The sequence below is a fragment of the Natrix helvetica genome, assembly GCF_964273705.1.
Source record: "Natrix helvetica genome assembly, chromosome: Z".
Taxonomy (NCBI): Eukaryota; Metazoa; Chordata; class Lepidosauria; order Squamata; family Natricidae; genus Natrix; species Natrix helvetica.
Window position 1 is genome coordinate 51,654,929 of NC_138554.1, and position 17,044 is coordinate 51,671,972.

General features: G+C 38.7%; 1 protein-coding gene across 1 annotated transcript in view; it reads right to left on the minus strand.

The window, feature by feature from the left end:
• The window catches only part of EFCAB13 (EF-hand calcium binding domain 13), a gene marked incomplete at its 5' end in the record, with an annotated part of 56,875 nt that extends 44,902 nt beyond the window's left edge, over nt 1-11,973 (minus strand). The window contains 9 exons of the mRNA XM_081970637.1: nt 206-277; nt 1,787-1,891; nt 4,094-4,165; nt 7,256-7,360; nt 7,996-8,061; nt 8,480-8,593; nt 10,227-10,295; nt 11,070-11,174; nt 11,919-11,973. Coding sequence (XP_081826763.1) covers nt 206-277; nt 1,787-1,891; nt 4,094-4,165; nt 7,256-7,360; nt 7,996-8,061; nt 8,480-8,593; nt 10,227-10,295; nt 11,070-11,174; nt 11,919-11,973 — 763 coding nt within the window. The remainder of the gene's footprint in view (nt 1-205; nt 278-1,786; nt 1,892-4,093; nt 4,166-7,255; nt 7,361-7,995; nt 8,062-8,479; nt 8,594-10,226; nt 10,296-11,069; nt 11,175-11,918) is intronic.
• Nucleotides 11,974-17,044: the final 5,071 nt, after the last annotated feature.

Below are 17,044 nucleotides of genomic sequence, written 5' to 3' on the forward strand. Positions count from 1 at the left end.
AAGTATTCCATGAGGCATCCAGACACTGGTTTGATAGTGAGAGTAAATATTTGGAAAGGAGCAAGGGATGGGAGGAGTTATTAAGTGATGGAATGTTTCTCCATAGTTTAAAAAGAGAAACTTTATTTTTTTTAAAAGGAAATAAGGAAATGTAAAGGAGACCAGATAGGTAAACCACGCATTCCAACCCCCTGATTCAGCTTACTTTCCAGTTTAAAAGGCCGTTTCATGAGCATAATATTCTGCAGTACATTCTTCATATCCACTTCGTCATTACCTGCACACAAAATGTAAATAGTATGAGGAGCATCAAGGAAATTGGAATAGGGGAGGAGGGAAGAAGGAGGAATGAAAAAAAACATGGGAATTTTTCTTCTACCCAGTTTCTTTAAAGACAGCCAAGCAGTTCTTCAGTTCAGTACTGACTTTAAACTTATAAGTTATTGGTTTGTTGACAGAAAGCTGGAAAGATAGGGTGGCACTAGCAGCTCCTATCTTATGAGTGGTACATTTGAATATTCATGAATTATAAATCCCAGTAGCTCACAACACTGGCCAAGTTGACTGTTGTGCTGAAAGCTGATGTTTAACAAGCTACAGCTTGCCCATCCTATAGAATGAGAACAAAGCAGGGAGGGAAGAGAAGATCTCAACAAAGAAACCATGCCCCAACTTCTGATTTCCAGCTTTGACTGAGGAAGGTAGAAAAAGTTTAGCGTAGAAGCCAAGATTGAACTGCAAAGATGGTGTCTTCTCAAGAAAAGTGTGTGTGTGTGTGTGTGTGTGTGTGTGAGAGAGAGAGAGAGAGAGAGAGAAAGAAAGAAAGAAAGAAAGGTAGGTAGGTAGGTAGGTAGGTAGATAGATAGATAGATAGATAGATAGATAGATAGATAGATAGATAGATAGATAGATAGATGATAGATAGATAGATAGATAGATAGATTGATTGATTTGGGGGCAAATTCCTTCCCCAAATGGTGTTTGCAGCCAACAATAGAAAGGAGCTGCTGAAACTTCTTTATTGCATTGATTATGCCAATAAAGATATCTCAGCAGCTTCTTCCTATTGTTGAGTTTTTGTATTGGCTCTGTAATAGCCTGGAAGCTATTATAGAAACCTGCTGCTCACTAATCAAGTAGGCAAATTGAGGGAAGCATCTCTCCAGATACAGATCTTACCTGTCTGTTCAGATGGATTCTTCCCAGAACTAATTAAGGTTACATCCCAGAGCCAGTCAGTAATTTTATAGTTTAGCTATGTCTTTTCAAGTCAATTCCAAGAATATAAAGCATATACTTATAAGTTGCTATGGGTGTTCTTTCTATCTGTTGTAAGACTGTGAGATGCCTGTTAGCAAAGTGCCAAATTATTTCCCTATCTTTGCATCTGATTTATTTCTTCAGATATCAAGAAGTTCAGGTGGGAGTTGGAAACAAACAGCAGATTAAATGTCTTGTTAGTAAGATGAGTGCTGGAAGCTTGAAAGCTGCATATTTTCCTGGCTCATTCATTAATTCAGGGGCAGCCATTTTGTTTCTGGTTTTGAAATCCTTGAAGAGCTTGGAATGGATCTACAAAGGGATGACTTTGAAAGGATCAGCTCATTTTTCTCAATATGGGAATTCCTGTTAATATATTCATTAACTGAGTAAGAACTGGGCTGCTGAATTTGGGACTAAAAAGGTTTTGAGGGGGTGGGTGGATTTTCAGGGCCAGTATCTGGAAGGTGCATACAACCTTCAAAGTGTTCATCTTTGCTATAACTGCCTTGTCTATTCCACTTACCATCAAGAGTAAGGGGCTTCAGAGCCTCTTTTGTTTCTTCTTCTGTTATATTGAGCCCCATTCTTGTCAGTCTGGAACTCAATTCACCAGTTTCAACCACTTGCCCTGATATCAATTTACAAAAACCATTAAATGTCACAATCCAAGATTTATATTTCATAAGCATCAGTACATCATTACTGTCTGGCCTGGTAGTTTCTGTCACCCTTCAACTCCCCAAGCCCACCACCATGGAATGAGAAAACAAACAACTTTACTAGCTGGTTCCCCACCTTTTAACCAAGGATTAAAATTAATAGAAGTAGATAGATGGGTGAGTATCCTTCTGCATGGAATTATTTTCAAGGTTGTGTTGCAGCTTGGAATATTGTATCAAACATGATATCCTGACTGATTGTCTAGTATATATATAACTATGTCAGTCAGAATAAAATTTAAAAAACATACTATTAATCTACACTTAGAGGTTAATATAGGATCATTAGTAATCTCACCATAATCAGAAGTATATAGCTTATTCTTCCTTCCTAAAACTAAGTTTTGGGAGGGAACAATAGGTTTCTACCTAGTGCTGTATTCAAATTCATCTCTAAAATGTCTTGATTCCTGTTCCTGCTAGTGATTGAAATCAGAAATCTTAAAATTTAGCACCACTATTTCAAGATCAGGGTGATAAAGCCTGATTTATTTATTTTTTCTAATATTCACCTGTTAAGAATTAATTTCTACATTAAAAATAATCCAGCAGCAACACTTTGAAGAAAATCCAGAAGAAAAGAAAGCAACAAGACATGACATATTACAATGATTGCAAAGAGGAGCTCAGCAAGAAGCCTAAATTGAGCAACAGGTACCCAAGGACCTGAACTGCAGGCAGCTTATCTTAACAACAGCTCTCAAGCACAAAAGAAGATAATTACTATCACCTGTTTGACCTTGTGAGCTTCCCAAATATATTTGATTGGACACAATAGAATGCTGGATTCTATAGGCTGCAGCTAGAAATCTCTGAAAGTCACTTTAGTAAAAAGCAGAGACTATTTTTATTGTGATTATTTATATTTTACTTATATTTTTATTGTATTATAAATTATTATAACCAGGATGTTTTCATGGAAAATATGCTGCATAAGGAGTTTTTAAAATAAAAAAATAAAAAAAGTTATCTCTCTAGCAATTTATGCTGTAAACCTATTCTGCAAGACCAACATTCTCTAGCAGAAGTATGAACCACTGGCCATTTTGTTATGTCCTGGCAGCCAGCAACAGCCAAGCCGCGCCTGATTGGCTAAGCGCGAGCTGTCAGGGACAGCTGATTGGTTAGCCTGCCTGACAGCTCCGTATAAATAGGTGTCAGGCAGGGAAAGTGCTGAACCTTTTACTTGTACATAGTTGGTTGTTGACGTTTAATAAAAGCAGTTGCAGTTTCCCTCAGAACGCGTCCTGCCTCCTCCTTCGACCAATATTCAACACATTTCACAGGAGCAGGAGTAGACAACATCTTCTTTATGCTGCCAGCCCACTGGGAAAGAACCACTTCCTGTCTTTTGGGGCTACTTTGGAGCAGGGTAGCTCAGAAGGGAGCAAAGGGAAGTGTGTGTTTTACCTAATGCCTCCAGAGTAGAACTTGAAAAAAGGCAAATATCCAATTCTTGCAAAAACTTTGTCACCTTAACGCAGGGGTGAGCTTCAAAAATTTCAGCAATGGGTTCTCTGCCAGGTTGCTGGACGGGCAAGGCCATTGTGGGCGTGGCCTAGTCGGCCTCCTGCACAATGGTTGGGGGGGGCGTTTTCACCTTACCCAGGTTCCGGAGGCTTTCCTCGAGCTTCTATGAGGGTGAAAACTGCCTCTCCTGGGTTCTGGAGGCTGGAAATGGCCCCGTTTCCATCCTTCTGGAACTTCCAGGGGGCCTGTTTTTGCCCCTTCCTGAGCCTCTGCACGGGTCCTGCACTTACCTCGCATCTAAAGGGGCCGCATAGAGACTCCTGGGAGGGGTTGGGTGTGGTGGGTTAGGGTCAGCCAGGGGTGGGATTTGGCGGTTCATCAAACTGGCCATAACATTAGCTATGGGTTCTCCCAAATCCGAGCGAATCCGTCGCAGCCCACCCCTGCCTTAACCACAGTTATAATACTTTTATTTCAGTCATAAATCAGAAAATAAAATAAAAGTATAAAATTTACACCACTTGCTACACCAATCAAAGCTATAAAAATATTTTATTCATTGGCTGGTGAATGTAAAAGCAATAACTCCAGACTTTCCTTCTGTATATTGTAATTTGATTTCAGATTGCCCAGAGACTTACCTCCTGCACTTAATATGAGCTTCATATTCTTTACCCCTTCCATCAAGTCATTCAGATTAACTTTTCCATCCTCTGCAAGACAAAGGAGGAAGTAATTAACCCAGCTGAACAGGAAAGCCTAACTGAGGCTGCTGTTACTTACATCTCAAGAAATATGCATAAAAACAACAAAACTATTCCGGAATCTAGAATTCTCTAGATATGTTAGAAATGCTCATTTATAGCAAATGTTAGGAATTATAGCCCTAAAACATTCTGGAAAAATGGGAATGTGCGTGGTAATGTGCATAAGACTGAATCAACGAATAATATTTTTATTTTCATTTGTATGCTCCTTTCGGTTTATTATTTACTTATTTATTTATATCATGCCTTTATTATTATTTTTTATAAATAACTCAAGGCAGTGAACATATCCGATACATTTTTTCCTCTTATTTTTCCCAGTTCACATATCTCCTTATAATCTATATCTGTTTTTGTTTATCTTCCCAGTCATTAAACTTTCTCAGTTGAAACTAATTGGATTCTAAACCTGCTGCTGACTAATATTCTTTGACCCTCTATTTTTTTCCTGAAGTAGGAATGTCCACAGGTAGGTGAAGGCAAAAAAGATGCTAGCTGCACTCCCTTTTTACGTGTTTTGCACATAAATCAGGCACTGCCCTCATCTTGACTTTTTTGATCCTCGTCACATACATCCCTGCTCCTAAGCTTTCTAACTCTCCATTCTTCTTGAATAATGGCATTTAAAAGGCCTAAAGGTCATCAGGCTGCCTCCTTCCTGCAAACGTTATCATGCATCAATTCAGCTTTTGCCAAAGAATCTTAAGAAAAATATCAACCTCCTCCCACCTCCCCAAGGAGAATATAGTGAGGGAATTCAGTGGTTACAATTAGAGGTATTAACAACTAGCATTTAAAAGAAAATCTCCAGAGTCCTTTGAACCCATTTGAAAATACAGTGGGGATTGAGCTGGATTGTTTTGATTAACTCTGGGTTTTTCACCCAAAGCTGTTTTTTAATGAGAGGGTAGAAAAAGGAGGCCCTGGGATTTAACTCTGCTAGTTGTTACCGATTATAGGGGGCAGTGCTCATCTCCATTTCATGGCCATTGAGTAAGTACTGTCGGAAGACAATTCCGTGGTCATGTGGCCAGCATACTTTCACGAAGTGTTGTCACCTTCCCAATAAAGTGGTACCTATTTATCTAGTTGCATTTACATGTATTCTAACTTCTACGTTGGCAGGAGCTAGAGCTCATCCTGTCACATGGTGCTCGGATCTCAAACTTGGGCTGCCAACTTTTCTACCCAACAAACCCAGTGCCTTAACTGCTGAGCCACCATGCCACCCCTGATGAGATGGACAGCATATAAATTTAATAAATAAATAGGAGCTCTGGTGGCGCAATGGTTAGAATGCAGTATTGCAGACTAACTCTGTCCATACCCTGACATTTGATCCTGATATGGCTCGAGGTTGAATTAAACTCCAAGATCAGTAAAATGAGAATCCAGATTGTTGGGAGCAATATGTGACATTGTAAACTGCTCAGAGAGTACTGTAAAGTTCTATGGAATGGTATATAAGCCTAAGTGCTCTTTCTAAATAAACAAACAAACAATAGTTCACATGCTTGCAGAAAACCTTAGCACTTGAAGAAAACCAAGAAGCAACCAATACTTCTAATCCCCGGGTCATGAGTGTTCTTTTAGCGCCTGTTTGAAAATACAAGTGCCCCCTATTGTTTATGAGTAAGTCCCAAAATTATGAATGTTGCAGCATCACAACAGTTGTTTGCCCTTATGAACAACTGTCTGCAAGATTCACACTATTCCCCCTGCCTGCGCTCCCCACAACTGCTCCCTCCCATCTTGCTGTGTCGGGATCATTTACCTTACAAGATCTGTGTCCTCTCTGCCGCAGTTACTTTGCTTTTGAGGGAGGGGAGAGTTGATGGAAACTCTTGGGTGCCATAATATTGTACGAGTTCAGGCATCCATCCTCTTGTGCAGAGGCTGGGTATCTGAATTCTCACAAGATCATGGACCACAGAAACTTTGATTCTGAGCATTAAAAGTGCCTGTCTCCACATATAAAATCCTGTCTCCTGTTCCTCCCCTGCAACTCCTTTCCACCATCACCAGGATACTTTTCCCTGAGATGGAGACCTGATGGAGACTGGGAGCTTCATGCCTATGAGGTCTTAGATGGGCGCCTATGAGGCATTTCAAAACGAAGCAAATCTCTCTGTTTTCAAAGGCCTCATACTGTAGATGTCTATGAGCTTGAAAATGGAGCGAATCCCTCAGTTTTCAAAGACTCCAATTGCCGCAGATGAAGCTTCCAGTTTCTGTCAGGTCTCCGTCTGGGTGAAAAGTGTCCTGGTGGTGGCGGAAAGGAATTGAGGGACTGGGGGAGGGGTAGGAGATAGGCACCACAAACACTTTTCAAACTCAGGAGCTTCCATCGACTCTTCTCTCCCTCAAAATGAAAAAAAATTGTGGAGAGAGGAGACAAGTAAGCATTTACTTTGCAAGGTAAATGAGTCTGGCACGGCAGGGAGTGGAAAGCATGAGGTATTTTAATGGGTTGGGGAGGCCTTAGAGGCTGTTCCATCACTATCCCCCCCCCCCATGGCTTTCCAAGCAAAGTCAATGGGGACATTGGATTTCTTAATGACTGAAGGACTCACTTAACACCTGCAGTGATTTCTTTAATAACTGTGGCAAAAAAGTTATAAAATTATGCACGACTCACTTAACAGGTTTTTTTTTAGTTATCTGCCATTTTTAACTTAGTCTGCATTGTTAAAACAGAAGAGTTTTCTTTGGCATGTTGAGTGACTAAAGTTAAAAAAGTTGGTTTATTTATTTATTTATAAAAATTTATATGGCTGCCCAACTCACTTTCAGTGACTAACAATAATCTGTCAATCAAATAAACTACTTGATGGGTTCTACCTCACCGGGTTCCCCAGGTCGATTGGCAAAACCAGATCTTCAGGGCTCGTGAAAGATTGTCAAAGTTGGGGAGTAAGTCTTATCTCCATGGGGATGATGTTTCATAGGGAAGGAACCACAGATTTGTCCAAATTAACAAAATCCAATCATAAATGACTCTAAATAAAACTAATACAGAGTATCTAAAAGACTCACCATTTGGAGCTGTAGCTATCAGAACTTCCTTGATTTCATCATCTGTTAGGTAAATGCCCATATTGATTAGGGCATTATCTAGATTATTGACATGAATCCAATCCACTGAGAAAAAACAATAATAATCAGCAAATATTCCCAGAACTTTGGCATTCCATATGTAGATAGCAAAACTCATAAGGTAACTTTCAAATCTTCCATACCAAAAATCAGACAAGCAACCTTTTAAAAATGGAAATCTAGATTCTATACAAGTTTTAAAAATATGCATACTTTTTCTTCATTTGATGTTATTGGTGAATTTTACTATTTTGCTTAATTTATTCAAACATTGAATGAGCAAACAACATATGTCTCACTCTTTTGCCCTATAGTTTTATAGTCAGTCCCAACCTTGATTTTTGAAAAATCAACAAAGATTAGCGAATCACTGCTGCCAATATCATCATTGTAACATGATGTTAAAAAAACCACCACCCACTCAAGAAGCTGAATTCTGTTTCCATTACAGTATTCTATATTCCCACAAAATCAAAACATTTTTGATTTTGTATACAGCCCCTAATTTCAAGCAGACTGCCTTTTGCTAAGGCCACTAATTCATGTGTTTCTGTAGTTTTATCTCCTCATCTTCTAATTACTGCCTCTTTTTTCCAACCTCACCAGGCCCAGCTGTTTTTTCTCCCAAATATTGCCAGCATGCTTGAAGAATTTTAATCCAGCCATGGAAATTCACTTACTCTCTGCTTGTCTCTGGGTCTTAACCACAATTTCAATCAGTTCATTCATCTTCACCTTTTCATTTTCTGCAGAGGCATTTAAAAGTGAGTTTACCATGTAGGCAGCAATGCAAGAGAAAGAATTGAGTGCAACATTTTGCAAATCAGTTTAATTGCATTTAAATTATTAAATGTGTATTAATAATTAAATTTCATTAAAGTGACAGATATTAATATTTTACCAGTCAAGGTAGCTATCAAAAGTAATTGAAATGTAATGCACATTTAAAATCTCAATTAAAAAAACATAACATTCTGATTTAACTCAATCAGAAGACTAAGGGCTTATTAGCAAGAGTCTGGAGAAAAGACTTTCTCCCCGTATGTCTGAAAATTGTACTGTAAATTCTCTACAGCATGTTATGGGCTAAGCAGATTCATGTAAGACATATGATATTTTGTTTTATTTTATTATTTTATTTTATGTATCTCTTTTTCCACTCACCATCCACGGTCACATTCTTCAATGCTTCTTGGAGCTGCTCTTTGGTTAACTGCACTCCCAAGTTGGAGAAAAGAGACTCTACATCTTCCAGAGCAACTTTTTCTTCTGTGTCACCTAAAGAACAAAATAAATTGGCTGAAGGACACATTTTTCAGAAAATTAATCAGCCAACATAAATATGTTTTGCCCCCCTCATCCTTCTTTAGTTCTGGAGAGGGTAGCACTTCCCCATGCAGGACCAATGAGCAATTGGGTTATTTCCAACTTCTGCTTGAAGAGCAGGTGGCATATGGCAGTTGTGGCCCAAAGGTTCTTGCACAGATGGGTCAGTTTTGCTTATTCTAGAATTGGGAGGCTGCTTTATAAACTGCATTGTTTATCAAATGACCTCAGGTAACACTTCAAGGTGTATCAAGTGTTGTGGCCCGCCAATGGCCAGCGGAGCTGGTGGCAGACTCAGACAGTGAGGAGGTTGGGGAGGAACATGGGCCAGTCCTGGAGTCTGCGGAAGACTCTGATGAGTGCTCTGCATCAGAGACAGAGATGGGGCCAAGGCTGTCCGATAGTTATCAGCTGCCTTCAGAGTTGGGGCAGACGAACAGCTGGAACCTGTTCCCAATGTGTGCATGTGCAGAGCTGCCAGGAGAATGGAAGAGTTAAGGAACAAAGGCCAACTTGGGAGTAAAGGCACAGATGGACGGTGAATGACGTCTCCCATAGGGAATACAGAAGAGTGAAAAGGGAGGGGAGTTTACAGGAGACAATTAGTTCATTAATTAGTGTTACATACTGACAATCAGTATAGTAGTTTCCACCAAGGTCCTCTATTCCGGCGGGAACAGTATTCAAATCTGATTGGTCGAAGGGTCTGACAGCTCCCTATAAAAGGGCTGCTGCCAGACAGAGTTTTTGCTGGATTGTACATAGTTGTCACTTAATAAAGAGCTGTTGTTGCTGAAGCCTGAGTCTGCCTCATCCATTCACCCAATCTAACAATTAGGGTGAAGATCCGTTCCTGACTTCTTGCCAAGTAATTGCTGCTACAGCGTGGCATTTGGAAGATATCGGCCTGGCAGCTCTCCAAGACTGATAAAAGTCTGTAGTGAAATCTCATGAAAGACTGTTTGCCAGGACTTTGCTGAAGAGGATTTCCCTTTAACTTAAATAAAAGAGGTTTTATCATGATGTGGAGTCTGCTTCATGATCTTGGGAAGCCTAGTTCACAACAGTAAGATGTGATTATCACATATAGTGGTAGTGTAAGGCCAGATTGACGATCTATCTCTAATAATTTCTACGTAGGCATGTTCCAGGCCCCATCAATTAAATAATGTCATCTATTAAAATCCCATAAACAGGACTTTTCTAGCAGAATACAATTTTTTGGAACAGACTCTCTCCAGAGATCTGTGTGGCTCCCACCCTGATTGTCTTTAAAATGTCTTTGAAAACTTGGCTTCCTTCTTAGGCATGGATTAGGATGGGCAGTAATAGAAAACCTCTTATAGGAATTTATAGGTCGCTCTGTTTTTTCCCCCTGGACTTTTATATAGGTATTTTCCTTGTCTTATTGCGTTGGCATTTTAAAATAGTGTACACCTCCCTCTGAATTTGGCAATTAAATAAACAATTCTTATATCTGTGGAGTCCTTGCTGCTCTTTGAGCTTGGTGGTTTTCTTGCAGACATTTCATTATCCAGTTAGGTAACATAATCAGTGCTAGCTTTGTATCCAAGCCACCACTCACCAATAGGTCGAGGTAACTCCTGCAACACTCTAAGATTCCTTGTGAATTCATTCAAGTTTACCATTCCATCTAATTGAAGATTACAGAAATGACAAATGAGAAGAACTGAACACCACAAATGGGAAATGCATTTTCAACATTGTTCTTACATTAACAAACACTAATATTTTAAAAAGGGACAATTAAGAAAGAGGAAACACCACTTCCAAAGCAAGGCATTATTATTATATGCAATAGTCTTGGATGATCAGAGGGGGATGCTTTGTTGCACTCTGGTCTTGGGACACAGGAAAAAGACACATGTGGAAAGAGAACCTCTATAAATATCCCTAATTAAAACTCACTAACCTACATCTGATTTAAAAAAGGTGCAACCAGATCCCCCCCCCCCATGGGTTTAACCTGTAATATCCCAAAATTTCATAGCGTATCCCCTGAGTCTTTAGGACACTGTAGTTCTAATACATTTGGAAGTCATCAGATTGGGGAAGATTATTCTGAGTTCACCTATTTCTTAGTGCTTTAAAGAACATTTGGGTATAACCTAAATAGGTTTCCAAGGTTATTCCATGAGGCAAGGTACTGAATGTGTTTTGAGAATTTGTTTTATGCCCTTTAATTTTTTTAAAAAAAGTTAATAATAATAAGGCCAGTTTTAAGGCCAAGTCTCCAAAAATGTTGTAAACACCAACAGTTCTGATGAATGTGGGAGCATTGTCTTGCCTATGAGGTATTTTGTTTTAAACTCTGGGAGTTCTTCCTGCTTAATGTTCTTGAGCTCCTGGCCTCCCTTGCTACTTTCTACTCTCTTAGCACTTAAATATACATTCTTGCAGTTCTTACCATCAACTGTAACTTGCTCAAATGCTTTCTTCATTTCCTCCTCTGTTAAACTAATCCCCATTTTTTCCAAAATGGAATTCAGGTTCTTAATAGGGACTCTATTTCCTGTAAAAGAAAGAGGAGGAGGAGGAGGAAGAGAACAGCATGTACAAAGAATATTCAGCTATGTTTAAGTATTTATATTCAAATATGTATATTCATTCATGACACTTTCATATCATCACTGTTTTTAATCCTGAAACACCCAGAAACAGAGAAATTGCTTTTATAGGTAGTCTTTCTTTAGCAACCACAATTGCCACCTCAGATGTTAAACAAAGCAGTCCCTAATTGAAACCATGGTTGTGTTTATGAGCTTACTCTGGCATTCATTTGCTTTACAGACCTGGTAAGTCATAAATGTGAGGATTGGTTGCAAAGTTTCTTTTTCATCACTGTTGTAAGTGTGAATGGTTGCTGTACAAGACAGTCACTAAACAAGGACTCCTGTCATCTTTACTTCCTGTTGACCTAAATAGCTGAGAACAAGGAGTGAAAATTACTGCCATAGGTGCAGTTCTTTCACCCTCATAGTACACAAAGGGGAAGGAAGAATGGTCACTTTCAGGGTATTTAGCCAGTCTGCTGAAGAGAAAAAAGAAATTGACAGAACGTTTCTCAATTTCTATTCTGTCTATTTAGTCTAGGCCAGGGCTCAGCAATCTTAAACACTGAAAGGGCCGACCGGAAGTCCGATTCCCCTACCATAGAGTTTCCTCCTATCATGGCATCCTTTTTCCTCTGCCAACTGGAAGTCCAATTCCCCCACCATAGAGTCTCCTCCTAGCATGGCATCATTTTTCCTTTTACCGACTGGCGATAGGAAGCCGCAGTAGAGGGATGAAAGAGCCACATGCATCTCCATAGCCACAGGTGGCTGACTTCTGGTCTAGGCTAATGAACGTTTACTGTAAAGTCATCTATCAAGCATTCTGTTTAAAAGAGCTGAACCTCAGAAGCTGGTAGTAGGAGTAATGCAAATGTTCCCTCTAAGAGGAAAAGAGGACCTTCAATATCTAGCTTTGTAATTGGGTCATTTACATTGCGGTTGTGCGGGAAATCAGGTTTCCCTACAGTAGAAGAAAGCCATATCAAAATTCTGTATTCCTACAGCAGAAGAACTGTAGGGATATAGAAGTTTGGTATGGCTTTTAGATTGATGCTACAATGCCTCATGCAAAAATGTCCTTAACATTTCTGTAATTTGCTTCATTAAGCATAAAAGGAAGAGTAACATCAAATTATTGTTTAAGTGTGTAGAATTGACAGTGTTCTTTATTGCTTTGAAATGAAAGGTCAAGATCTTATCAAACTTAGTAGAACTACATTTTTAAAAGTGTGTGTATATCCCCTCAGTTGTAACTACAGAGAAAGGATTTTCAGCATATAATCTACTTTGAGAATTTCTCCTAACTCTCAATTCTTTATCAATCTCTCCCCATCCCTAATACTATTGAGCCATGATCTAATTCCTCATTCCTATCCTCAATTACTCCCATTTTTATAGCTCAAGAATGTTTAGTATTAAAGCCATAACAACTTTCAAGTATGAAAGTAAGCTGTGTCATGAAGGCTATTTGGTTGTGTGGAGGTGATTTTGACAGAAACTACCATCATTGTGCCCTTCACATGGAATCAGCTTTTCTCCCAGAATGGGAGGGGTTACCCTGTCTTCCTCAGTGTAATTTCCTCATGTTTAGTTTGAAACCACCATCAAAGATCACACCAGCCAGATCATAGAAGATGATCCAAAGAAGTAGGGCAAGATTGGAAGATGTGGAGACACCTGGCCCATTGATTGGATAACATCATCACCCTCACCATAATCCGCTTGGAACCTGCCTGCCTTCATAACTGAAAATGTTACTAATTTGAATTCACAATTTACAAATATAGGCAGGATTTATTTGAAACGCAAAATGAACATTAAGGAAAATGTATGTAATCTTTTTCAATCAATAATTAATGAGAGCTAAAATTGTAACCAGACCCACAGCTTGTTTGAAACTTACTATCAGCTTCAGAAAATCTTTCATTGTTGGTCAATGCAAACATAAAATCTTTCATACACAATGTCCCATCAGCTGCAAAGAAGTAAACAAGTTAATGAAAATTATTCATATTTTATTGACACAGTAATATTGTACATCAATTATTAAATAGTTTAATTGTTTAAGTACATTGCAAAATAGATCATCAGTTCATTGTAAGAAAAAAGTTCATCTGAACAGTTTTTCTTCCCCTTTATTTATAATGTCACAAAAAATGGTACCACTTGATCAAAATGCTGAGTAAAAAGCTAAACAAGATTGAACTTGGATGAAGATGACCAGGGCATTTTAATGCTCAAAGTTAAACCTAGAAATAAACAAAAGACTGGAAAAAAAAGTAACTGCTTCCATCTTGTTGTAAAGAAAACTACATGGACATTTTGAGTAACCATTGGAGGTTGAATTTCATTCAAGAGAATCTTTATGTTCTTCTAGTGCTTTGAGAGTAAAATAGATTGAAACAGACACAAGAATGTTAGATATTATTTAATATGCCACAGGTTTAGTTCTTGAATCTGTTACTATATATATGTGTGTGTGTGTTGTATTTGTGCTGATACCAGGGGTTGTAACACATATATACATGTGTGTGTGTGTGTGTGTGTGTGTGTTGTGTTTGTGCTGATAAATAAATAAAGGGAGACTAGTATAGATCTATTTCAAGCTATTTAGCTCTCATCAGCTAGCCATATCCTTACTGGGATTTGAACCTGATTTGAACCAGTAAGGGTATGGCTAGCTGATGAGAGCTAAATAGCTTGAAATAGATATATATACATACATACATACATACATACATACATACATACATACATACATACATACATACACACACATACACACACACACATACACACAGTGTGTGTGTGTGAGAGAGAGAGAGAGAGAGAGAGAGGGAGGGAGGGAGGGAGGGAGGGAGGGAGAGAGGGAGAGGGAGAGGGAGAGGGAGAGGGAGAGGGAGAGGGAGAGGGAGAGGGAGAGGGAGAGGGAGAGGGAGAGAGCAATTATTCTAGAAAATTCCTACCATTCATGGTAACATAGTCCAGTGCTTTCTGGATTTCATCTTGAGATAACTGAAGGCCCAGAACATGCATGATGGAATCCAGTTCTTCATATTCTATTTTATCTTGTCTGATGTTCTTCAGTGTTTTCATTGATTTTTCCATGTCTAAGATAAGAAATACCACAATCAGGCATCCAAAGGCAACAATCTACAATGAAACATGTAAGATTGATGAAAAGGATGTTCTTGCCTACAGCTGAAGAGTATCGCTGTGTGAGAGATAACATCTTCATAAATTCTTTCAAATTCACCATCCCATTACCTGTAAGGGAAAGCAAATCTTATCAGAGAAAAGAGAAATGAAAAGTAATATATAGACATTTATACATGCACTCAATTTATATCATCACTGACCAACAAAAATATTAACAATTTCCAGCTGCCATGATTGAGAAACATGAATTTAGATAAAGTTCAGATAGGGATGGAACAAATGAGTTAACAGTATAGTTACTTAGAAGACACCTAATTACCACTGGAGCAAGATTTTATTCTAAATGCTTGCTTCCCACCATAAATATCCAGCCCATGATTCACTGCACAGCTTTGTGTCCTATTTGATTCAGGTGTAGGAAAGGTACAGGTGACCTAGAAAATTAAATTTTCAGTTGCCCAGACATTTCACAGTTACACAGAGAAGAATGATGTTTGGTTTATATTTTGAACACATAATTACTCATAGAAAGCACAGCTTGATTTGCATTATGTTTGAGCACCAGAAACATTCAGTACACTAAACAGCTGACACAAAAGTACACACATAGAAAAACTTATCAGAAACTGAAAATTACATAATTTGGTTCCTAAGAACCTAGTTTAAATGATGCCAAAAAGTATCAAACATTGTTCCATGTATTGTAGCATGGCGTATTCAGGATGCTTGAGAATATGTTGGGGAAAAAACTACCCAAAACTGTATTACTTTAAAATTTGTGTTCATAGAAATTCAAAGAGAATGGTTCTAATGGTTCGGAAAATATCAAATATGTAGAGTGCAAACATTTGAGTAGAGTAAATCCTTACAGTCTACTGTCATGTTCTTCAGTGCCTCCATCATTTGCTCCTTGGTTAAAGTGATGCCAATAGCAGCTAGCACATCTTTCATTTGAGAAATCTCAACTTTATCTCTATCCATTTTGCAGAGAATGCTATAGGCGCCATAAACTGTTGGAAATAGAAAAGTTGTTTAATTAATTTCAGAAATAGGTTAAAACTTTGTTTGCTTCTCACGTGATTTGTGCATCAATGCACTGCTGCTAATACATACTTTGCTCTCTGGTTGTGTCACACTTGTGTTGAAAGCACTGAGGTGCTGCCAGGTTGAAAGGATTAGACTGTGACATCACCATTGCCTGGGGGAGCGCCTGGTTGGGGCTTCTTTCGTGTCCTTGTTATTGTGCCTACCAAAGTGGTATCTATCTACTTTTGATTGCACTCTTTCGAACTGTTAGGTCAGGAGCTGGAGTAAATGACAGGAACTCATTCCAGTATCCCTCGGGTCTCGAACCCAGGCTTGCAAATTGTCAACCCAGCTTTCTAATTACATGAGCCACCATGCTCCTTATTTTCTGAATAGTCTGCCCTTCTCTGCTTGCAGAACCATCTATAAAATAGTTATCCTGGAAAGATACACTGCAGATTGTTAATGAGATCTGAAAAGCCAATAGAGTTTTATTGTATATTGGAAGTCATAAATGCTACTATATTTAACTGTTCAACAAGATTACACACAAGACAATTGTATGTATATTTGTTGAGTCTGTTATTTGAGAGTGCATTTCTTCCTGTTACCAAACAATCTACTTAATTTAACTTTAACTTAGCAAATGTTTTAAATTATTTCCAGCTTTGTAAACATAAAGATTGCCAATATAAGAATCTTCTATATTTCACAAACAAGGAATCTATTTTTTGCATACAAAATGGAAACAACTTTAATTTTAGCAGCAGAATTTAGGTTTTCAGAAAATGGGAAAATAAAATTATTTGTTTTCTTCTTCCTAAAAGGTTTGAAACATTGCTGGTGTAAACTAATATCACTCCTTATCTCACATGAGCAGTTCTATGATGGGAGACTCTGACTACATCTAAACAAGTGAATTGGTATACCTGATTCAAAAGCAAGGCATTTCTATCCCTTCCATCTTATTTGTCTTCCTGATTTTCAACCATGTCTAATAAGGAGTTCTAAGAACACTGAGAATAGCTTGCAACTATTATAAAACTTTAATTCTCTCTCTCCCTCTCCCTCTCTCCCTCCTCTCTTTCTCCCCCCTCTGGATTTTTTATTTCTACTCTTCACACCAACATAGTTGATTTGTTGTATTTGGGTCTTTTCCCATGTAAGATTGAGATTGTCTTGGCAATGTTTCAGCGAGGTCTCACTCACCATCTTCAGGCTGGGTTTTGGGCTTAAAGTGTGATCGGAGCTGCCGTCTTTCTATAAATCTTGGTGTGTGTGTGTGGAGTACTGGCTTTGTTTCAGTAAGTGGAATGATTGGTTGTGTGGTTGTATCATGATTGGTAGATTGGTGCTACATGATACACCCACACAACCAATCATTCCACTTACTGAAACAAAGCCAGCATTCCACACACACACACAAAGATTTATAGAAAGACGGCAGCTCTGATCACACTTTAAGCCCAAAACCCAGCCTGAAGATGGTGAGTGAGACCTCGCTGAAACGTTGCCAAGACAATCTCAATCTTACACGAGAAAAGACCCGAATACAACAAGACCAGCAAAAGACGTCTCTGTGGCCATGTGACCAGCATGACTAAATGCCGAAGGCGCACAGAACGCTGTTACCTTCCCACCA